The sequence below is a fragment of the Dasypus novemcinctus genome, chromosome 5, assembly GCF_030445035.2.
Source record: "Dasypus novemcinctus isolate mDasNov1 chromosome 5, mDasNov1.1.hap2, whole genome shotgun sequence".
Taxonomy (NCBI): domain Eukaryota; kingdom Metazoa; phylum Chordata; class Mammalia; order Cingulata; family Dasypodidae; genus Dasypus; species Dasypus novemcinctus.
This window is the reverse complement of record NC_080677.1, coordinates 7,386,229-7,410,627: the sequence shown is the minus strand read 5'-3', so window position 1 is coordinate 7,410,627 and position 24,399 is coordinate 7,386,229. Positions and strand designations below refer to the sequence as shown.

The 24,399-nt window shown below is 42.4% G+C and overlaps 1 protein-coding gene across 1 annotated transcript in view; it reads left to right on the top strand.

The window, feature by feature from the left end:
• Positions 1 to 24,399, top strand: part of ABCA13 (ATP binding cassette subfamily A member 13) — a 345,366-nt gene that overhangs the window by 172,203 nt on the left and 148,764 nt on the right. The window contains exons 28-32 of the mRNA XM_071215039.1: positions 5,884 to 5,901; positions 8,066 to 8,098; positions 8,251 to 8,468; positions 18,331 to 18,420; positions 22,977 to 23,046. Coding sequence (XP_071071140.1) covers positions 5,884 to 5,901; positions 8,066 to 8,098; positions 8,251 to 8,468; positions 18,331 to 18,420; positions 22,977 to 23,046 — 429 coding nt within the window. The remainder of the gene's footprint in view (positions 1 to 5,883; positions 5,902 to 8,065; positions 8,099 to 8,250; positions 8,469 to 18,330; positions 18,421 to 22,976; positions 23,047 to 24,399) is intronic.

Below are 24,399 nucleotides of genomic sequence, written 5' to 3'. Positions count from 1 at the left end.
TTTCATAGCAGACATGTAATCCTGGCTCTTGCCTTCCTGACTAACTGGCCAGATGAATGAAGGGGTCTGGCTGCCTGTGGCCTTCCCTGCAGAGGCAGCTGACGTCCCCTTGGCCCCAGCTGGGCTCACCTCCAGGGCTTCCAGCACCCACAGGTCTGGTCTTGGGAGGAACAGACCCTAAGCCCTGCCTGGAATGAACAGTTTCCAAATGTCAGTCCCATTGCTGTATCATGGTCCTGCCTGCTAATCTCATGATATAGTGTTAGGAAAACTCACCTTTTAAAAGAAGGGTTAAGCCTTGCCCATGTGCTGATTGAAATGTCCGATCCTCTGGCTCACCTTCCACTAATTTCAATTTATAAGACTTTGGGCATTTATGTTGTTAACAAGCACCCCAAGTACCTTTGATTTATGTGGTCTGTGGTGGCTACTTTGTAAACCACCCTAATAGAGTCTCCTCACCCTCAAAAGTTCAAGTGAAAGATTACAAATCCACCCGAGACCGAGTGAATCTGGAAAACAGGGCTGTTTTCTCTATGTAAGGCTTTGCCGTGCTTTTTTTATATAAGAAGCTTTCTCCCCATGTGAGAACTGAGATAGCATTTAAATTCTCAGCTCTATGGTTTGTCAGTACCACTTTATGTAAAATTCTACTCCTTTTTTTTTTTCGTCCCAAAATTTAATCCTCTGTATTTCACTCCTAATTGCTACTTATTCAGATGATGGAAAGCAATTTCAGCAGTGATTAATTTGAAGGGTCTGCAGCCACTCGTTTTCTTTTTAAGGCAGTCCTGTGTGCACAGCCCATCCTCCGCGGGCTGCCATTACTCTCTGTTCCTCCCAGGTCTAATCATGATGGTAGATGCTATCTTTTCTTCTTTGTCCACATTTCTTCAAACTTCAAAAACGACTTTCCCTGCAAGCAAGGTGGGGAGGAAGAGTGGCTGCTGCCAATTACACATGCCAAAGGAGGTTTGTTTTGCAGTTAGCTAAAATCAGCAGAGAGCGAACAGCAGGGTACTTTGCGGAGATCACTCTGCCAAAATAAAATGGAACTGAAATATACTTGGGCAAGATAAATGCTGGTGGCAGGTGCCAGGAAGCAGTGACTTCTGTCAGGGGCAGTGGGGAGTCTGGGGAAGTATGTGGCGCCATAACTCTCGAGCCTTGCCGAGTGAGTTGCCAAAGAAAGCTCTGGAAGTTGGTGATGAATAGTTCTAATTCTCATTGCTTGAACTGGAATATCACTTTGGTGGGAAATATTTGACAAGGGATGTGGCAAACTCATTTTCAGCGTAGTCCTTGTTTCAAAGGTAGTAACAGAACAGCTTGGACAACTCAAGCTGTTTGGAACAACTCAAACAAGCAATGGCTCTGGGCATCTCTCCCTAGAGTTAAAGGTCAAAGTCCACGGGGTCCTGGAGGGCTTCAGCAAACGCTCTTCAGCACACTACTGGGCTGGAGGCCGGGGGAACTGGGAAGGCGGCCCTAAACGGGCTACCTCGGTCCATTCTCCTCCCCAACCCTCTAATCTCATTGCCTGCCCCCTAGAGGTAGAGATGCCACTGAAGGCCCCGGCACCTTGTGAGCAACTCTAGTTCTCTCTTGAGACCCCAGTACAAAATCACAGGCTTGTTCATCACCTGCTTTACCTGGGTGGTTCTCACGCCAATTGAAAATCGAACTGAAACGAAGCCCCTCCTCAGGCTTTGAAGACGGCTGTCGCGTGAGGCCCGCTGCACCTGCGTGGTGAAGCTCGAAGAAATCCAGAGGTTAGAGGGATTTGGGGAAATGCACAGGGATGTCACATCTTCTGAGTAGAGGACGAATGGAGCTAGACCTAGGGGAGAGGGAAGGCTCCCTCAGTGAGGTGAGAGTAGAAAAGGCTGCTGCCCGCCTGCCAGGAAACGCCCTCTCGTTGTTAGGGTCCTGGAGCGCTGGCCGTCTGCTTGGGACAGTTCCTGTGACCTGCCGTTCCGCTGCGTCCATCTTGTTTGACTGATAAGTTTTGTTTACACGTTTGACCCTAAAACCAAGGCTCCTGGAGGACTTTATTCAACTAGATGACTTAAGCCTAGCACAGTACTTGCAAATAGTGGACACTCAAGGTATCTTGTTCCCCAGGTTTTGACTTATTTCACCACCTCTACTGAATTTGGTTTCTTTATTTGTAAGCAAAAGGTTTGAACGACATTATTTTTAAAATCTGTTTCAGTTCTGTGAACACAGATGTATATGGGTTTCCATTTCAGGAAAATGTGCTTCAATTCCTGAAGAAATATACAGTCTTTAAAAAAATAGTTAATTGGTTACAAGATGAATAAATATTCATTGCAGGAAAAGACCAGAAAATTGTGATGAAGCAAACTAAAGTAACCATGATTCTACCACCGAAATACCTATAAATCTTTAAGTTGGCTGAAAAATGCTTATACCATTTGAACTTTTTGCACTAAAAAAACACTTTAAAAGTAGTTTATAGAGGGAGCAGGTGTAGCTCAGAAGTTGAGCATCTGCTTCCCATGTTCAAGGTCCCGGGGTCAATCCTTGGTTCCTCCTAGAAAAAAAATAATCAAAGAAAAAAATAATTTATAGAATGTAGAAATTGTTTCATAAGCAAAAACATTTTCCTGAAATTATGTATATCAAAACAATTTTCCAGTTTAATATTAGTATTATTAGTAAATTAAGTTAATTCTATATGTGTTATTTTGTAACACATTTTTCCTTCTGATATGAGTGTCTTCCACAATTATATTTTTAATGGCTTATACCCATCTCCAAACACATTTTTTTTTTGGTTACTATATCCTGTTGATATTTGGGGTTATATTCCCTCCCCTACCAATTTTGCTGAGACCCACCCCTTCCATGTTTGATATAGACATTTTTTTTAAAGGTGATCAATCTCATCGCTTACAAAATATAATAAACATTATCCACATTAGTGAAAACTCTTCTATGTTATTACTTGACCTACAATGAACTACTTTAGTCCCCTGTGTGATTGTCTTTCTTCAGTTAATTCCCACTTGTTAGGTATTTAAGTATTTTCTGACTTCTTGCTACTATTTTTACAAGGTATAACAAACCACTTTGTTTCATATATTGATTAACTTGTATTTTTAATATTACAATGCCACCCTCGCTTGGAATTAAGTAAGGCAAAGTTTATTCATAAATGTTTCCCGCAGAAAGATCACACAGAACTAACCTCTCACTGGCACTTGTGAAGGGCCTTCCTTCCTTGAACCCTTGACAATATTAGGCTTTTAATCTTTAACGGATTGATGACAGTCTTAACAGAGCTGAAAAACCAAATTCTTATTTTTGCCTTATTTTATAAAACACACACGTTGGCTACTTTGTAGTTCTACACTTGAATATTCATGCATACTGCCTGCCCATTTCTCTTTCAGGATTTTCATCTTTTTTTTGTGGGCTTGAAAGCATTACACTTGTAATGCTGTACTTCTAAAATCTTTGAGAACATTTGGGTGAACTCGGTAATGTGGAGATCATATTCTTGGGTGCATGCTGAGTCCTTGACATTTTAAGTTGTTCCTCACTAGGTGTTAATGTTTGAACAATTTTAGCCACCTGATTAAAAAAAAAAATCTTTGGACATTTTTCCTAAGCAATTTGAGGGTCAGAGTAAATGGGAAAGCATAATTACGGATATAATTGAAGTCCTTGAATATAATTGCACTCGTAAGTCAAATAGGACAATTCATAACAATTGGGTCCAGCATTTTAATTTTTCCTGTTAAATTATTCATGTGAATACTTTTATGAGTTTAGCCATGAATATTTGATTGGTGGTTGATTCATAACCATAAAGTATCTCAATACTCTCTTTTTCTCGTTTATGTCCAATTAGCATGTATAGGAAGAAGGAGGGAGAAAATATATTCTCAATGTGAGAAGCACCTTGCCTCTTGGACAAAGTGAGGCTGCCTGGTTAGCATTTATTACTGGGACTGGAGGGCAATGTTATGCCTGTTCTTGTAGCTTAATAAGTGTAGTGATGATAATCCTCGTTATTCATAAAGAACATAGTGTAAGTCTTCAGTTTATCACTAAGGGGATGACATTCAGAGAGGTTAAGTAGTTTTCCAGAAGTCACACTGCATGTTAGTAGCTGATACTAGCTTCACCTCTTAGTCTATCTGGATTAAAAGGTTGAACTCTTCCCTCTCCATAGAAACTTTGATGGTGGCTCTCTCTGAACAAAGCCAGGGGGTACATAAATAACTATACAGTCACATCCTAATTCCATATTGGCCACACAGACAAAAACCTATTCTCTATGACATATAAGAACACTGAGGACCACTTGCCTGTTGTCCATGTATGTGAAAAGGAGCAGAGTCTGGAAAGCAGCTAAGTGTGTGCAGTGAATTGCACTGGTGAAGGGATGCTCCTTAAAGGCTCATTTGTGGGGTGTGCCTTCTGGTAGAGTGACCCAGGCATGGTGGGACTACAAGCCATAGGACCTAGCAATGTCCCTTCAGTTGCTCTTGAACCTAATAGAACAGGGCAGTTTGCCCGAGAAGGAGCTCTGTAGCTAAAGGCTAGTGAAGAAACCGATCCATTATCTCAAGCACTGCTTTTGGAAATCCAGGAGGTGGGAACGAATAGCATCAAACTTGCTGGCTTGAGTTAGTTAATTCCCCCAATTACCCTAATAGAGCCGCATACATAATCTTATGAATTGGAGTTATCCAGCGTTATGACCTCATAAAATTAGTAGGCAGAACACACATACACACATACATATATAAAGAAGGGCCAAATTAATGCAAAACGTACACCCCCAATACTAAAATCTCTCCAGATGCTGCCGAATTTAGTAACTGCTTTGTGAAAGACATACTTGACTCATCTTGATGGTGCGATGAACTGCTGGTCCCATAAAACAGCTGAGCCTCAGAATCTCCTTGGGAAGTCATTAACAACTCACACTTTTATCTCCAAGTCTACGGTGATTCCGATCCTGCCTAAGGTGGGACCTGGGAATCTGCATTTTTAAAAAAGTTCCCCAGGTGGATTGGCCACCCAGCCTGATTAAGAGCCCACTCCTCTAACCGCATAGCTCTCCCCCTCGGTGCTCATTGGATGATACTTGGGTGACTCCTGGGCTTAGAAGTCCACAGTCCCGGCAGGATCTCTAGCTAGACGACAGCAGTCACGGTGCTTTGTGACTTGGTTTCTGACCACGCTTAAGGAACATGCCCTGCCACTTGCCACACATACTCTATTCTCCTCCCACAGAGAGTTATTCAAAGAATGTGTCATGTTTATTTATACCTCATGCTTTGTTCTCCGCATACCCATGTGCTCGTGTCTTTCTGCAAATGCCTATTGAATCTTTTTTTAAACAAAGCAATTTTATTGAGACATATTCAGGTACCAGACACTCCATCTAAAGAGTACATCCAGTGGCTTTTGGTATAATCACAGCGTTGTGCATTCATCTCCACAATTAATATTAGAGCATTTTTATTACTCCAAAAAGAAAACCCCCTACTCCTTAGCAGGCCCCTCTCAATCCCTCCATCCTTCCCCTGCCATACAATTCCATCACTATAAATTCGTTTATATTTACATTTTATATAAATAGAGGCAAACAACATGTAGTACTTTGCATCAGGTTTCTTTAACCTGGTATCATTTTTTTTTTTTTTTTAGAATTGAAGGAAAAGTAATATATTGCCATTCACTACAGCCCATAGTTTGCTTTAGGTGCATTTTTGCCCCAATATAATCCTATTACCTAGCACCCTATTATGAACATCTTATAATAGTAACACACGTTTGTTCTGATTCATGGAAAAAAATTCTTGGATTTGTGCTATTAACCACACTCAGGATCCACAAGAGGGTTCACTAATCTGTATAGTTCCATGTTTCGTCCTTTGGCTTTCCTTCTAGCTGCTTACGTGACCCTAAACTTTCCCTTCCAGCTACTATGACACACATATATTAGTGCTGTTAATTGCATTCCCCTCAATCCATTTCCAAACATTCGTAATTAACCTTATTACAAATCTGCACAAATTAAGCCTCAGCTCCCCTTTCTCTATCCTGATTCGATCTTCTGGTGGCCTATATTCTAGCTCTGCACTCTTATTTAAGCTTAAGGATTCTGCCTTAAGGCCTCACTGCTGTTTTCTGACTTTCTCCCTAAATACCCCGTGGACTTACTTCTTGGTCCCAGCTCTTCAAACCATGCCTATTTCCTGTAGAAGACTTTATTGCATTGTATGGGGTTACTGAGGTTCATTTTATATCTCAATCCTTAGATTTGCCTTTTTTGAGGGCAGGGACTGTGCAGCTCAGTCACTGCCACATGCTGGTCGTTTGGTCAATATCTGGCAGACGAAGGGATTTCTTCAGATAGGCGTTTTTAATCCCCAGCCGTGCCTCTCAAGCTTTTCCTGCGATGTTACCGCAAATAATTTATCTTTCAAAAATGGTCGTGTCTTTAAAAAGGTTTTCTTTTGGTTCTTCAAACTTGGAGGCGGCTCCTCTATTAACTCTATTTCAATTTGGTAATTGTGACTGGGCAATCAATTTAACATCTCCGTTCCTTTAAAAGCCTACTTTTCTTTTGATGGTGTATTTTGTATTGGATTTTCTGGAGTACCTTAGAGGGAACGACTAGGAAAAACTATTGATACAGCTGATCGATCGAGCTGTGCGCTTCCTTTTAGATGCAGGTGAAGACTGTCATTGTTGGGTCTGCCATCCTCTCGCTCCCTGTTTCCTTCCATCGGCTCGTTGTACATAAAACGTTGCTTTCAACAGCTTTATTTGCAGCACTGGCCTCAACTTGGGCAGGTGTCCAGGGATAGTTACGGAGTCCCCAAATGGTCTCTCATGATGATCAGTTGGTTGCTGCTGCTCAACTTACACTTTACTTTTGTTTTGTTTTTTAAAGATTTATTTATTTTTCTTTATGTCTCTCCTCTTCCCCCTCCACCCCAGTTGTCTGTTCTCTGTGTCTATTTGCTGCGTCTTTGTCTGCTTCTGTTGTTGTCAGCAGCATGGGAATCTGTGTCTCTTTTTGTTGCGTCATCTTGCTGTGTCAGCTCTCCGTGTGTGTGGCGGCATTCCTGGGCAGGCTGCACTTTCTTTCACGCTGGGCGGCTCTCCTTATGGGCGCACTCCTTGCGCGTGGGGCTCCCCTATGCGGGGACACCCCTGCGTGGCAGGGCACTCCTTGCGCGCATCAGCGCTGCGCATGGGCCAGCTCCACACGGGTCAAGGAGGCCCGGGGTTTGAACCGCGGACCTCCCATGTGGTAGACGGACGCCCTAACCGCTGGGCCAAGTCCGCTTCCCTACACTTTATTTTTGAATTTCACTTCATGCACCCTGGAGTGGCTCAGGGTTGTTAGCAGGCTTGGCAGGTGCCCGCGGGAGTAAGGAAGGGGGTTTGAAGACTGAGGCCAGCCGGGCTACGGGGCATCCTGCGGACGAAAGCCAGGGCCGCGCCGGGGCGGAAGGAGCCCGGGCAGCCGTCCCTTTTCCTGGGATGCCTTCCGCTTGGAAGGGAAGGCTGCACAGTGGAGGAGAGGCTGGGGTGGGGAGAAGAGAGGGCAGGCAGCTGGCATGGTTCTTCCCAAATCCCGACCCAGACAGAACCCTGGGCCGCCTCAGGAAGAACGTAGAGGAAAAGACTGAGGGGGGGCGGGGAGCAGCCTAGGACCCCTCCCCGAGCCTGAAGGTCATGTGGGGGAGACCAGCCCTCTCTCCACTGCACCCCTCGAGCTTGCCCTTGAGGAGTGGCCGAGATCTTTCAGTTCTTCTGGCTTGGATGCATTAGAACTTGCACTGATGTATCAGGCCTCATTCTAGCTGATAAGGATAAGCAGAAAGCCCTTTCTCTCCGTCCTCTCACCTTTGTCCCTTTCCCTGCAGAAGCAAGCTCCCAGGGGAATCCAGAGCAGGTACTTTTTTTTAAGGAGGTACGGGGATAGAACCCAGAGCCTTGTACATGGGAAGCAGGCACTCAACCCCATTTGCGCCCGGCACTTCGGTTTGCCCTCAGATTTCCCGAGATGCCATCCATGTTGCCCCCCCCCAGAATGGGGGCGGGCGAAGGCCCAAGTCTGGCCCCTGGGCTCCCTGGGGTGCTCTTATTTTGTTGGGGGGTTATTGCTGGAGGACTCCGGGGCTAGCCGCACTCACCTCCGCTGCCTGCCCTCCCGCAGGTGGCCCCCGGCCGCGGCCCCCGGCCCTGCAGGGCTGCCAGCTGCTGTACGCCCAGGCGGCCGCCCTGCTGAGGACGCGGCTGCGCCGCACGCTGCGCGCCTGGAGGGGCGCCCTGTCCGGCCTGCTGCTGCCCGCGCTCTTCGTGGCCCTGGCCATGGCGCTGTTCATGGTGCGGCCCCTGCCCGTCGAGTACCCACCCCTCAGGCTCGCGCCCGGCCACTACGAGAGAGAGGAGGCTTATTTCTTCAGGTAAGCACGAGTCTCCCCCCTTAGCCTTCAGAGCCGTGCCAGGGGCGGTTACGAAGGGCGGTGGCTTTGGGGCCTTCCAGAAGGCGAACCAGAGCCTCAACAATGTCAAGGCCAAACATGTGTGTGCATGCTGCAGAGGTCTGCACGGGGAAGTTCCTGCTCTGTTCGTGCATCTGACGGTGGAGGGCAGAAGGGCAGGCCTGGCCTTCCGCCTCGGTCTCCCCCGTGGCCGTGGGGTCTCCTGGGTTAAAAGGGGACACGGCACCACCCACTGAGGCACGCGTCAGGAATGACCGCCCCATCTGCGTGAGGATTTGGATTCTTAGGGAAGAGGATCCACTGTGGATTCCACAAAGCTCTCAACAGGTGCCTGTGGGACAGCCACTGTGATCCAGCTTTTCCCTCTAAAGAACAGCAAGGCTGCCAGCTTCCCTGTGGGTGGGAGATCCGTCCCAGCTGCCGGAACATCGACCAGTCCCGCTTTGGCCACCAAGTGTATCTACACACGAAGTCCCCGGCGCCTCCGGGGTTTGAGATTTGCAGATGTGGGGCGGCGGGTCTAAAACGGGAGCCCCGGCCTCCTGAATTGGCTGCTCTCCATATTCAGGCGTGGTTTAGAGTCAACCATCGCGCGGGAGGTGCCCGACACGGGCGTGGCTGTGACAACAGCCCTGTGACTTGAGCACACAGTTATCCCGCAAAGGGTGATTGTGCGGGGTGGGGCGGTCGTGGGCACTCAGTGAGACCTGGTCGTGAGAGCACAGGCAACACTTCCTCATGGGCGGACAAGTAAGTGGATCCTAGCAGTTGTCTGTTGGTCAAACATATGGTTTTATTAAAATAATGAGCTTAATTAGCTAGCCTGGAAGGGTCATATTTGGGTAATTTCTAAAATGATATGTAATTTCTAATTAGATTTAAACAAATACATACATGAAAAGAAAACATTCTATGAATAATGCCCTCTCCATGTCCATGCTCCTTCCAATGTGGGCAAATCCCTATTTCATCTCATTTGGGGATGATCTACACTATTCCCATTACTTTCTCCTTAGAGTAACTCCCTGTTAATAGGTGTATAATTTATACCTGCATGTGGCTTTCAAAAATAATTAGGTGCCTTAGCCTGTGTGTACACATATCTCACTGTATTAGTTCTCAGTACCCTCATGTTCCTAAATTCTTAGAGTTGAGAAAAGGCATGTATGAGTCTAGATTAAGTTCATTTAAAAATTCTTTCACAATACAAATTTTTTTTGAAAACAGGAGAAAAAGGAAATAAGCTGGGTAGATTCTCTCAGCCTGTATCCTTTTATGAATGATGTGAGCAGACAACTTCCCTGTAACACACAGAGTGCTTGGGCCCTGATGAGCCCCAGGACGTCCCACTCAGATGCTTTTGGGGCCGGGTGGGGGGCAAGGATATGACACACTTGGGATTGTAAAGCCCCAGAAAGATACTTGTGACTCAACCGTCCCAACAGGTTTCCCAACACATTGCCTTTTTGCAACCACGAGGGAAGGAAGCCCAATGCAATGCGTCTGGGCTGTGTGTGGTTTTGGCCAGCTGGTTTGTGATCCCTGCTTTTGGCTCTTCTTTTTATTTGGAATCTACTTGATACCCAATTGCCATTTTTAGAGGGCTCCAGAAGTTCTCCCTCTTCTCTGAGGATTGTGAAATAAAGAGGTGATGTTTCAATTTGCTACAGAGCTGCTGATGCCTAGTACCAGAAAAGGGGTAGCTTTTATAATGGGAATTTTATTAGGGGAAAATCTTATAGTTCCCAGGCCATGGAATGTCTGAATTAAGGCACCATCAGAGATGCTTTCTCACCAAAGTCAGCTATGGTGATCCTGGGGTCCTACCATGTGGTAAGACAAGATGGCTAGGTCTCTCTGCTGAGGTCCTTGCCTTCTCCTCAAGACGCCGTCTACAGGAGCACAGCTGTGGGGAATCAGGCATAGGGCTTGTCTCTTTCTAGGCCTCCCCTCTCAGCCTTAGCTGCTCTGCTTTCTCCCTGAGCCCAGCCGCAGGTGCTCAGGCACATGGCATGTCTCTTCAGTGTCGAGCTGCTCCATGGGCCCAGCCTCTTGGGGGCTTAGTGCCCCAGCTTCGGCTGCTAGTGAACCTGGAGTTCTCTTCTCCCATGGCTGGGGCAAATGGCAGAACTCCTTTTTCTGTGCACCTTTTTCCTCCCGGTCTATGTCTCTTTTTATGTAAAGCTCCAGTAAGAGGGCAGAGATTTAACCTGAGTTATGCCCCACCGACATAGTCCAATCAAAAGCAATCTAGTCAAGTGATTAATCAAGGTCCCTTAACAGAATCTAATGCAATCAAAGGGTCTCACAGGCACAGGAATGGATTAGTTCAAAAACGTAATCTTGTTTCTTGATCCACCAAATTCAAATTGTGACAGGTTGCAAAGGCTTTGATTAAATCCAAAACAGGGTCAAGAAAAACGGATGCCAGAATATAGCATCCAACTATTAGTGAAACACATCAAGCATAGACATACCATCATTGCCCTACACAAAATCTGAAGGTGGTAAAATTCTAAAGGCCCTACTCAAAATCATTGACTGCCTCCTATGGGTAAACATCTGAACATCTCCACATGACTTTCTGGGTCTTCTAGGCACTTCTGCAGCCTTGGCTCTGGCCATTTACCTTGGGCTGTGTTCTCAAAATTCCATAATTGTGTATTATGTCCCTGCCTCTTCCCATGCTTCAGGAAATGCAGAAATTCCCTCCTTATTTTTATTTTCCTGTTCTCTATTCCACTCCCACTTCATGCACACTAATTTGCCCAGGAAACTAAGAAAATTTTCAGAACCTGGCTCAGAAGTACCTGCTTCTGGGGATCCTCAGCTGTGGGGCTCTGGAGATGCCACATGGGTGCATTGCTGTGGGTTCCTTTATCACTTGAGATTCTTACCTTCCTTCCCACTGGATGAGTTCCTTGAGTATAAGGACCAAGTCTTCTTCATCCTTGTTCCTTTCATTCTTGTCCCACTGTCTGAAATTGTTACATTCATCCAAACCTTGTTATGTTGAATTAAATAATGGAAATAAAATATATCAGGGAAAGTCTTCCAGAAATTAACATTTTCAGGCCTCTATTTCAAGCCAGCAAACTGACATAGGGGATGATAAAAAGATAGCTCTGTGTACGTTGTTAAACAAGTTAAAAAGAGGAGATTCCAGGATTCCACCTTCTGTCCTCACTAAAGAAGACGCTCCTTGACATGCCACTAAACCCACTCCATTCAGAAAACATGTGGCTCCCCTTGAACGTGAGCTTCACACTGGCCCATTGCTTGCTGAGCTTGACCCCACCACCAAACTCTTTCAGCTTTGCTCCACTTAGTCCTAGTCCTCCACCTAGAAAGAGAAAGTACCGGATGCCAAGCATTAGTTCTTTAAGAGTAGACAAAATGGCTGGCAGATACATGTACCACTTCGTGTTCCTGTACACCTGTGGCAGAAGGTGGATAGCTTTCCCTATCAAATACCATCGAGTTTGATGAAATATTTGGCCACTTGCCTAAAGAAGACTCACTTGGTTTTCCATTAAAAAACCTGTCTTTCTGCCATATGCAGAGGGATAATAAAAATTAAATTTAATCGAAGACAATTTACCAATGTCTGCTCATATGTATCATTGGCTTTCCGTGATCTCAAAGACATCCACCAAGTTTAGCAAAATGGTAACCAGAATGTGGCAAATAAATACATGCTGCTGATGTTTCACTGATGCTAACTAGTTACCTCTCAACATTCACATGAATGTCTTCATACTTTATAGTCTTCTCTTTAGATATGTGCAACTTCTGTATATGTACTTGGCATTTTTCGCTATCACATAAAGTACTAACAGTACTTATTTTGTTTCAATAATTCAATTCACCTATTTCCTAGCAGAAATTGCATACCCATTGAAAGTTAGTTGTTCTGTTGTTCTCACTCTTAGTGTATAGTGGGAAGGATCTAGCACATCACTTGAGCCTCTGAATGGGATGGGGAAGGAATATCACAGTCTCCAACAGGCTCTTGAACCTATTCAGTGCTGCAAGAACTGGCACTGACAGTCTCTCTGGTCTGATTTTCTGGCTGCTCACCCCTTGTGTACCAAGTTTATCCTCACACTGGGCTTCATTTGATCCAAACTTGTCCTGATTTGGCATATCCAATTCCCAACCCAAAGGACATTCCACGCCCCATGCATGACATGGTTGCTACATTCTCAGGTCAGTACACACAGGCTTTTGTTAGGAAATTCTATCCAAGGGAGCAACTCCAATTCAATATTCTTATATATCACCCCTTCATTTCCTTCATTGCTCCCCTATAAAACTCACTGTCAGCTATCTTGCTGCTTACAGTCCAATGAAAAAATAAATGGTATACAAGATTGCTGAGCCTGTCTGTTTGACTTAACTATATTTACACTTTATCTGGGAAAATACCCACCACTGAGTAGGCATTCTTTAAATATTTGCCTATGAGTGAATTCACATCCTTCATTCCCCTCCACCTTGAAATTAAGAGACACTCTCCTCAAGGGTGAACTCTCCCTTAGCCCTATCCAACTGAGATTCACTACTTTGTGAATCATTGATATCTGTGGAATTATGTTCTACCTCTTAGTATGATAAAATTTTAAAAATGAAAACCTCTTCATCAAGAAGACACTGAGCTCATAGATGTTGAGTGACACCACCCTGTAGGGCAGAACCAAAAATAGAATTCAGGTTTCTTCACTCCACTTCTTCATCCAAAAACAAATACAGAGACACAATTCCCATCTTCAGGAAGTTTACAGTCCACTAGAGAGAATTAACCTACAAACAGCTAGGTGAGAAAAAGTCTTTTAGATGCTATGATAGAGATTTATACGTGGTGCAGAGGTTGCACCCAAGTTGGACAGGTGGATCTGTCTGAGAGGGAAAGCTTTGAAGTTTCAATGAGGTCTTAGTTTTCTTGAGTGGCTTTCAAAATTACCATACATTGAGTTAGCTTCACCAAAGAGAATTTATTGGCCTACAGTTTGGAGGCTGTGTGCAATCCAAAATTGAGGGGTCAGCAAGGTGAGCCTTTCTCCCCAAAGACTGTGGCATTTTGGTGCTGCCTGCTGGTGATCTCTGGGGTTTCTTGGATTGTATTCCTGCCATTCAAAACGTGACAATGTCCTCTCCTTTCTCTGTTGACTTCTGGCTTCTAGTTCCTCCTCATGGTTTTCTCTGACTCTGGCTTCTGAATTCTTTCTAGTAATTTGGATTAAAACTCATCCTTATTCAGTTGGGACACACCTTCATTTCAAATAATATCTTCAAGAGATCTATTTACAATGGTTTTACCCCCAAGGAATGTAGATTGATATTACAAAAATATCAGGGGTGCTTTTGCACCCCTGTCTAAATCAGGGTACAAAATTCAGTCTGTCACAAGTGATAAATAATTGTTTCACAGACAAGTAGGTAGAAAGTTTCTCCAGGTAAAGGAAGAAGTGGGAATGAATGTGAAACGGAACACGAGAAATCCAAGAGAGCCTTAATTTTTTCTGGCAGATTCTATAAGGTATCCTAAGTAGAACAGACTTTATCCTGCAAGTAGAAGGAAGGAATGAATCAGGAGATTTGAAAATGTGTAGAGTGATGACTGGGTTTCGTTTTAGAATGGTATTTCCCAAATATTTACTTCATGGAGCACTATTCCACTCATACTAGTGCATGACCCACAAAAAATGACTCCAGGTTCATGTTGGGACTAGCTGGGCTGCTGGATAATGCCACATAGATTACTTTTCTGTAGCCTTCTTAGAGCTTTAGTATGCTCAATTGCACTGTGACTATCCAAACGCTCTATTCCTCCATCCTGTGGACCCTGGAATGGTTATATCCAGTCCCCGTCTACATCAAGAGGGGGCTTAGATTCCACCTGGATGATGGATGCAATTCTTCTGCTTGCAGTTGTAGGCACTGTTGGCTCCCTGGTGTGGTGTGATGGAGCTGGACTCAGCTATGACCTTTCTACACATGCCTCTTCTGTTATTTTTATTGGACCTGTGGTTGGTGCTGGGGTTGGTGTATACTCTGGGAATCTGTGGACTGTCTGTGTGACAGCCAGGCCCTGAGCCTCAGCAGACTTGCAAATCCTACCCTCTGGTTTATTGGACTTATCCTGGCCAGCTAACAGGGAGGTGAAGAAGGTCAACCACCACACCTTTCTGTTTCATCGGACTCAGAGCTGGGAAGGCACCTGCTCCTCTGGTTTGGCTTTCCCTTGACTGGCTGAGGGGGCTGAGGCCAAGCTTTCCTGAGGATTCGTAGCTCTGAGGGTCACCCTTCCAGGACAGACCTTTCTGGCCCTAGCCCCCAGTTTCTGGCTCCTGGTCTCTGTTTGCCTTCACCTCACCTGGATTTCAGGGAGGATGGCTGTCAATCAGCCCTGCTGTAGGATCTCCCTGGAACCTCCTAGCTCACCTGGAGCCAGATGTTTATTCAGCAGAGGGGCTGCTTGACTCAGAAACCCAGGGCCTCCTAATCCCCTGGGGGCACCTGCTAACCACAGAGACCCTTAGGGGTACTTAGGGAGATGCAATTCTTTAAACCAGCTCCCCGAGTCACTCTGGTGCATGGTGAGGTTTGGACATACTGTTTGGGAGAGAGAAGCAGGACCTGTTTCAGGAATGACAATTCAGCAATCTTTTCTATTTCTATAGTCTGGTAAGGACAACCTTCAAATGCCTCTAAAATTGAGATTTACTTTGAAAAACTTATAAGAGTGTGAAGGAAACCAAAGAATAGTGTAGGAATAAGCATTTAAATTTGATGGCAACCATAAGGCTTTAAAAATCAGTGTTTTGTTGCTGTTGGTTTTTTCTCTTTTAATCAATGACCTCTAGACCTAACCAGAAAAGTAATAAAAAGCAAACATAACTTTTAACCTAGCTCTCAGTAAGTACTCTAAGGAAACTACTTTAAGGATCAATAATTTTTCAGAAGAATGTTTGAAACTTTCTTATTTGTTCTAGGATTAAAGAGTCAAAGGAGAGTATTCTGGAGTATTTCCAAAGATGACACAAATAGTGTTTTCCTTTTCGACAGGCACCATTCCAGTGGAAAGCATGTCCCTTTCCTTGCCAAAGTATTTTCTCCTTTGCTTGGAACTTTAAGACTGTTTATATATATCAGTAACACTGCCTGCTTAAGAGAAATAGCGTTGTCATAAATTTCAGATGTTTCATCGTGCATGTTTCTAGCCATAGCTGTAGGGAATCATATTAGGACAGTTGTAAAACACCTGAATATTTTAAAATCTTTATTTTATTTTATGCAGAAGAGGAAGCTGGTGTTTTCTTATAAATAATTATTTCTTTTCTGTCTTGGCATGCTACAGACCTGCTTGTATTCTAAATATTGTATAGTTAGTACTCTGAAGACAAAGGAGTTCTTTCCAGAAATATAAAACTAATCTAGTGGAATGAGCTTTACTTTACTTTTTCCATTCAATTTTGTTTTTCTGTGAATGGTAAGAACTCCTGAAAAACAAAATTTAGGGAAGTAAAATCATTGACATGCTGTGAAGGGTTAGTTCTACTGTTCAGGGTGTTAGTAACCCCATAGTTGGCTTGACAAACTATTTTTGAGAGCCTACTGTCTTCCAGCTACCATCCTAAGCATTTGGCCCTCTTCCCATCTTCTGCAATTTCTGATTTGCCTCTGTAATGAGTCTGAGAAGAAGCCTGCAGTTAAAATATGGTGGAGATGTATATCAGCACCATTGGGCAGAGGGAGGAGGCAGGCAGGAGGCAAGGAAGAACTCCCAGAAGAAAGAGCACTAGGCCTGAGGCTGATAGGCTGGAGCCGGTTTCCAAGGAGTAGCCTGGAAGCTGAGGAGTAGCACTTCAGAGGGATCAGCACACTCAAAGGCAGACACCCTGAAAAGGAAAGTGGTCCCATTGCGCTGGGGGCAGCGTCTTGAGACAGAATATTAGAGATGTTCGTAGAAGTCATGTGGTGGGGGATTTAAATACTATTTTATGGCAAATGAGTAACAAGGACCCATGGATAATTTCTGAGACAGCATTTAAGTATTAAATGTATTTAATGCAAAATGGGAAGTTACATTCTCATTACACTTTCAGATTCAGCATACTAACATTTACCATAGGCTGACTTTCATCCTATTTGTACAGCACGAGGAATTATAACTTGCAACTTGCCATGGATAAATTTTGAGCAGGGAAAATGTCGAATTAGTATGCTAGAAAGGAATAGGGAAGTTAAGAATCTGATTGTACACGTCTCTTCTATGTATACAATCTCGCTGCACAAATAGGAAGTGGTTTCCTCTCATTCTGGGCTTACATTTGTACCTTCAGGATGTGGAGTGTAAAATCTAACTGATTCAGACCTCCCTATATTTGAGTGTTGATGTTAATTCAGAATGATAGTTGCAAATCAGCATTTCATTGTCTGTGAAGAAAGAAATCAATTAGGAAAATCAGTTGTAGAAGATTACAATGAGGTTGCTTACATTTCCTAAGAAAACACAATATTTAAGTTCTTTAAAGGGAACCACTTGCAAACATTTATTAATTTACATACTACTTCTTTCCAAAAAGGTTTGTGGTCACCCTTTACATAAAAATAATCTACAGTACAAGTTACAAATCATTCTTCATTTTGGGACATGTGTTTCAAAGATATTTGTTCAAAATTACTTGGTAAGTGACACTGTAAGTCTGTAAAGTAATAAATCTGTATTCTTTAGTAAATACTATAATTTCATCATTTTAATTAATTGAAATGAACCCCATTCCAAACGGTTCAATTTAGAGAGATCTAAAAGATCTTTCCCCCTACATTTTCTCAAATTAAGACGTTTCTTACCACTGATGTTTAACATTAAGGTAGAGTTTGTTTCCTACCTCCCCAAAAGTGAAATGGATAGTGGCTTTTACTGGAGATGCTGTCTTCAAATAAGAAAGTTCTTATTTCTGTATATGGTCTGGGTTCTCAGTCATCCTGTTTATTTCATTTTTTTTCTTAAAATTTTTTATTTTTATTTTTAAAGAAGCTTCAGATTACATAGATGTTACATAAAAAATATAGGGGATCCCATATGCTTTACTTCTCCCCCCTCCCACTTTCCCACATTCAGGATTGCTGTTTAAACTCTTAATAGACTTTTAAAAAGTTTATTCTATAACATATATACAACCTAAAATTTCCCTTTTTAACCACATTTCTAATAGACTTACACTTTTGCCAGTAAAATAACTACTATAGAATTCAATGTGTATTTAAAGCACACGTGTGATTCTGTACTGAAGACTTTATCCTAAGGAAATATCATTCGATATAGTACACATATAAGCAAAACCATATAAATAGAAGAAGCTGTTAATTGCAGGTTTATGTAATAGAAAAAATTATTCAACGCAATTCAGATCTCCCACATTAAGAGAATATTTTATAGATGTTAACATATGAATATTGTGTAACACTAGGCAGACTTTTACATTCATTTTTAGAAACCCCAATGCAAGAAATGGTAACAATGTACTAATAGGTGGAAAGATGCACAAATAAAATCATATTGATACTGCAAATGCAGGGATATAAAATATGCACGTCTGTGGTGGCAAAACAATGTCTTTAAGAAATCTCCTAATTTCATTGCTGCTTTGGCTTTACCATTAAAAGGGTGAAAAAACAGCTTTATGTGACCTCATAGGATTCGTCTGCTTGGACCAGGGTCTCAGGGCCCTTTGAGAGCTGAGGAGCTAGCCCTGAGGTCTCAGTGGGAGCATAGCTAACAGTCCCCACTTAACCTCCTTTGTCTTGTGATGAACAGCAGTGAAAGCAAAGGCATGGACCTCGCCCACGTGCTTCTGAGGAAGTTTGGAGATCAGGATCTGCTCTGCGACAAGCTAACCCCAGACCCGTAAGTATGCAATGCCCTGTGCAAAAGCGCAGAGGCCGAACATAGAACCCTGTAGGCTGCAGGGTCCAATTGCTGCCATGAATTGTTATTTTCTGTTGTAAATTTATACTACATGAAATAATGTTAGCCTGGTGAGTAGGCTGTCACTGAACAGGGCCAATGTATGTGGCCCTATGACTTGATTTAAGCTACCCAGTTGCTTGCCCCTTTCCCCCGTGGTAAATGCACACTTTATATTATTGCAAAAAAAATTAAGTAGTAATTAATGATGTTTTAATTTACTTACTAGATCCCTATTGTAAAAACAACAAAGTAGCAATTATGTATGAATTCTGCATTAACTGTTATTTACTTTTAGGAAAACTCATACCCATGAAGAGAGTAATTATAAAACTTTATTTTTTAAAAAGGACTTAAAAGGTCAGTGACATCGATTTGGGGGTAAATTACTTAGAAGATTATTTTTTTCATACCTGAAAATATAGTGTAGAGATGACCTTTTCATAAAAGCTTTATAAGGCATGCCTTTCTTCAAAAACATTTTCTCTTGCTCTCTCATTTTGTTCAGCTGTTTATTGAGAGTCTGCTCTAAATAAAGTCCTGTAATAGGAAGTTGGATTGATAAATGATATAGCCTGCTTTTAGGAAATTTACAATTCTGGGTAGAGCAAATGAGGCAAATGATAAAGCCATAATGATATATTAAGTTGTATGTTTTTAAGTAATAAATATAAAAATCCAGAGAATAACACAATATTGGCAATATGATTTCTCTTTTGCTAAGACACATTTTGCCCATTAGTCATGTTGGTAATTAGCTAAAGACTGAATAACTATTAATGGTCTCAGCGAGGAAGAATTAATAGAAAATTAATTATGTTGCTTCTCTTTAGTCTTCGCTTGAAAAACAAAATAATTTATTTAGCTAAGTAAAGGCTTCATTGGTGATATTTTTGCCTGCCTTCTGATGAAACCCACAGATATAAAACACAGCCACCCTGGAGAAATTGGAAGGCTCCAACTGTTCCAGTGTTTGGCCCAGAGTTGCATCAAAGAACAAACAACTGATGGAAAAAGATATTTCTTTTACCTAGCCTCTTAGAGGAGAAGACAAACAAATATAAACAACATTGGAATACATGCTTAAAGGACAGCAGAACGTGCTGAAAATTCTCTGAAGGAGTCTGTTTTACTTTCCGTCGCTTTTGCACATGGAGTTGGCGCTCGTGAAAACTCCCTCGTCTCCCTGCTCCGCTGCACAGCCTCTCCTGGCCGCCCCGCCTGCAAGCAGCAGTCCCGCCTTCCTCTCTGCCCATTCTTTGGCCTTTCTGGATCTATCCTCTAATACTGGTTTTCTCCCTGTTCTAGGTGAACTCCAGGTGGTCTCTCCTCATCTCCTTCTCATGTTACAACCTTTTCCACCTGAATCCCTGGCAGGTTTAACAAAAGGCCTTGAGTGTTATTCATCTCTAAGGGTGAAACCCAAGGTGCCCTGTTGGATCTTTCTCTCTCTCTTTTTTTAAAAGACTTATTTATTTACTTTATTTTTCCACCCCTCCCCAGATGGTTCTCTCATCTGTCTGCTCTTTGTTTGCTTGCCTTCTCCAGGAGGCACTGGGAACCGAACCTGGCACCTCCCACATGAGGGGCGAGTGCCCAGTGGCCTGAGCCACATCCTCTCCCCATGGGCAGCGGGGTCTGCTGGCTTGTGACACCAGCTCTTTGCGGTGGGAAATAGCATCTAGCACATCATGGCAGGAGGCGGCATCTGCTCGTCCTCCTTTAGGAGACACTGGGACCTGAACCTGTGACCTCCCAGGTGGTAGGCAGGGGCCCAAGTGGTTGCGACACATCTGCTTCCCACCTCTTACTTTTAACTCCCTCTCATACAGAAGGCAATAAAGAGCTCCCCAAATTTTATTGTGATATAAATCTGATCTAAAGTATATGTTTTCTCATAATGGGATGATATGTCATTTAAATTTAAAATGCACTAAAATTGCTAACTTTTAGAAGCAGACTGGTAGATTGAAATATTTGGCTTCCTATTACAAGGTTCATATTGGCTGACAAATTCCTTCACTATTTCTGAAGCAAATGGTCTCTTTTCCCACCCTTTCTTTTTAATGCTTTAATATAGAACAAAAATGGTGGTCAGCAATTCATGTATTTTTATTTTGCTTAGAAAGACAAGTGAAGAGATGGTTAAGGCTTATTTTCATACTTTCAAGGAAATCGTTTTATGATTAGATTGCAGAAATATGACGAATCATCTCAGTGGTTCCAATAGTTCCAGTCCTAGGAAAATCTAGAAGGATGACCGGCTTTATGAATTCTTATGAGATAGAATCCTGGGACCTGGAATGGCTGGTGACAAGTCAGAGGGGCTTGAAAAGACAACGTGGAGGCTGTGGGTCTAAAGTGTGGAGAGTTAGGTGGGAAAGCATAGAGGACACGGTTTCTGGGCCAGTTCACCTTAATCCAAGCCTCAGCTCTGCAGCTCACTTGCTTTGTGACCTGGACAGGTGACACAACCTTTCTGTGCCTCATCTTGGACTCAAGTGCTCACAGTTCTATCAGAACAATGACATCAACTAAAACAACAGTGTAGTAGCCCCTGTGGAGGGCTTTTTTCCCCCTTTAGTCATGAGTCTTTGTGTCTCAAAATGGTATTCCCAAGAGAGTACATGTTATATATCTTTTTCTCCCCTCACCATCCCTCTTGCTCTCTCTCCCTGTCTTTCCTCTCTCAGACTTAAAAATGCATGTTAGACAACTAAAGCTTCCTTGGAGCTCTGTATTAAAAAATCCCATTTAAGCCAGCATTTCTAAACCCAAAGGACCACGAGGCCATTTTCAGGACATATTTTATTCTGCAACACCATAATTCCTGTAGTGTCCCACAGCATGATTTTAAAGGAATAGTACTGTAAATCAAAGGGATGTGTGCTTTTAGGTTCCTGAAACCGGAAGGAAAATTCTAAGTAGGAAGGTTTAAATTGCTAACATATCATCTTGTCTTTCTGTCCCTGTTATGAATGCTTCATAGTGAATCTTTTGTTTCAGCATAAAAATTCTGGTAAATACTGTCATGGAGGATTATACAAATATGGTGCTCACACAGTTTTACCCTGTGACAGGAATCTAGGATGAGAATAATGAAGAATTTGAAAGTTGAAAAGCTGGTTAACTTTTTGAAGTATTATACTTCATTTAGTTATTAAATAATTGCAAAAAATTGACTAAGTCATGCATCTGAGGTAAAAAGGGCCAGCTGAATTTAAGAGCTATAGTCATTTTTAAAAAAATAGCTTTTGGGAACAGTAGTCTGAGTAAAATATCTAACTCCCCTAGGTTTTACTTGCTTATTAATTTTTAACTCCCAAACTGGAATTTCCATAAGCTAATTAACCAAGTAAGTACTAATAGAGAAGAAAATTATTTTTGGTATTTCAAAAACTTGCATAGACAAGTTTATTAGCCTGGTTAAATAGAAATGGCATGTTTTTCCCTCCAGGCACCTTTTTTCAACTCAGTGTCCTGAAACTGGATATCAGCAAACCATCACAGAGCAAAGAATGGGAGCTTAGAGGTCAGCTCACCCACTTTCCACACTGTGATCTTGGTGTGGTCTTTACTTTCCTTATACATGCGGCTTTTATTGGATTTTGTTGATAATATCTAGCCAAGGCCCTGCCATTCAGTAAATGTTAGCTTCTTCCCTTCTTTCCCAAGTGATGAGTAATTAAAATAATTGTTATAACTGCAAGCCCTCTGCTCCATAATCACTGCATCCTTCCTCAGCCTGAAGTAGCCAGAGCGGACATTGTCCCAAATTCAAAGCTGAGAAATGAACAAAAGTCAGAGGGGAGTGTAACTGCTGACTGAAGCAGATTTTTTACTGTTGTGGTGGTTGTGTTAATTGAGTAACATGCAACATTGATATAAAAATAAATTAAATATATGTTAAAAATGGTTATCATTAATAAAGCAATTTTTGATATACGAACAGCCAAGAAATGTCAATGTATGGCACCCATGAGGCAAAACAAAATAGGGGAACCACACGGGAATAGAAAAGTTTTGGAATGATTGCAGCCAGTTGTTTTCATAACCATTTCTGTGGCACGGCCTTTCTTCAAAATGGAAATTTAGTCATTGTGTTTCTTCCTATGATGATTCACTGATGATGGCATATCTCCAATAAGATTCAGCTGCTCACTGTGTTTATTAATTGTTTCTTGGTGCTGAAGTTCCCTGGCTGGGGGACTTTGAGCCTCGGAATTCACACAAGCCCCGAGGCCGAGTCTCCATGTTATAGGAAAGAGTGAACCCAATGCACATCACTTAATATAATGGAAATATTGTCATTGCAATAAAACATTGTCATCAGATTAAGAGCTCAAGCTGTGGGAACAAATGCCAAAGCTCTGCACTGGCTCCAGGAGGAGATGATTATCCGGTGAACAGTGTTCTCTGATGAAATTCTCTTTTATTGAAATGCAATAGCTTTGTAATCTGAAAGATCACTGAGATTCTGTCCTTTGTTTTGTTAGGAAGAACTCTTCCTGCTGGCACACTGATCCCTTGCCTCATTCAGGATTTCAGGGTTCCTGTGGCTGCCTGGTATGTCTCCCACATTGTTTGTGATCTTTCTTCATCTAAAACTCAAGGGACAAAAATTAGTTTACTTCATCTTTGCAAATCTTCATTTTTACTAACTGGATGCTTCTCTATGACTTTTTGGTTTACTGTTCATGAGCAAAATTTCTCATCACATAAAATGAACATTTATACAATGTGGATATTGGATGGATTCTCAAATATCCTTCTTATTCGTTACTTATTGTTGACTATCATCACCATCCTCGATAGTGTTTATTAAGCTGTTGGAGATTTGGACCTGAAGGGTATTGGGAATGAAAGAAAGTGAAAGAAAGAAAAAGAAAGAACAAGAGAGCTGGGATCAGGGGGTCTGTGAGTAATAACTCCTCAGACAACTTTATTGTTTACAAGGGGCTCTCTGTATACCCCAGTGTACGTGAGAACAATCAGGAATACGTAGCCTATGTGCCAGTAATCAGGAACACATAGCCTACGTGTCATCAAGCAGCAACACATATTAACTATCAACATTACCCATAGTCTAAGGAATTTTTAAAAAATCTTATCTCAAAGTTCAAAGTCCAAGTGTTCTATTCACTACAAAAGGTATGTGCTCATCTTTTCTTTCCCATTTGCCGGGAACTCTTAATTGCCACATTCTTTAGGTTGCAAGTGTAGCCCTGGAGACAGCACTAGCATGGAGATAGCACGTCTCTCCTTGTGAGGCCGCTGTGCCTCAGTTTCCAACATCTCCCCCTTTTTGTTTTAGTCGAGGTAACTGTGCCTGTCTTAGGTTGCCCTCCTCTGAGAGTCTTACCCGTCATTGACTACCAGCCAAGCTCTTCGACTTGGGGAAATTATTGAAGTGCTTTTGCTAGCACCAGATTATTTGCATGTCCCATGGCTGTTATGCTTTGCAATTTTCTTCAAAACCACTGTCCGGCACAGGGAGAATCATGAGGAGCAGAACAAATATGATTAGCCCTATTCCTAAAGCTGACAGGAAATGCTGTGATTTCCACCAATTAGCTAGGTTAAATTTTGTAATATGTGAAATCATATCTGAGAAAATATCCTCATCATTTGCTACATGAATTTGATTATGACACATATCCAATATTTTCCTTTGTAACTATCATTTCTAGAGAGATTACTTTTATGGCCTAATAAAGGATTCTTAATTTTTTCCATACTATATCTGATGAATTATATGCAAGTGGAGTTATACAGAAATTACTTTCATTCCAATCACACCTCAACTCCCTTAACAAATTTCAATGATCTAAATCATTAACCTGATTATTTAACTGTTCATCAATGTGCTCTTGGCTATGCCACAAATCACTAGCATTTTTATGCCAATCATGTACATAT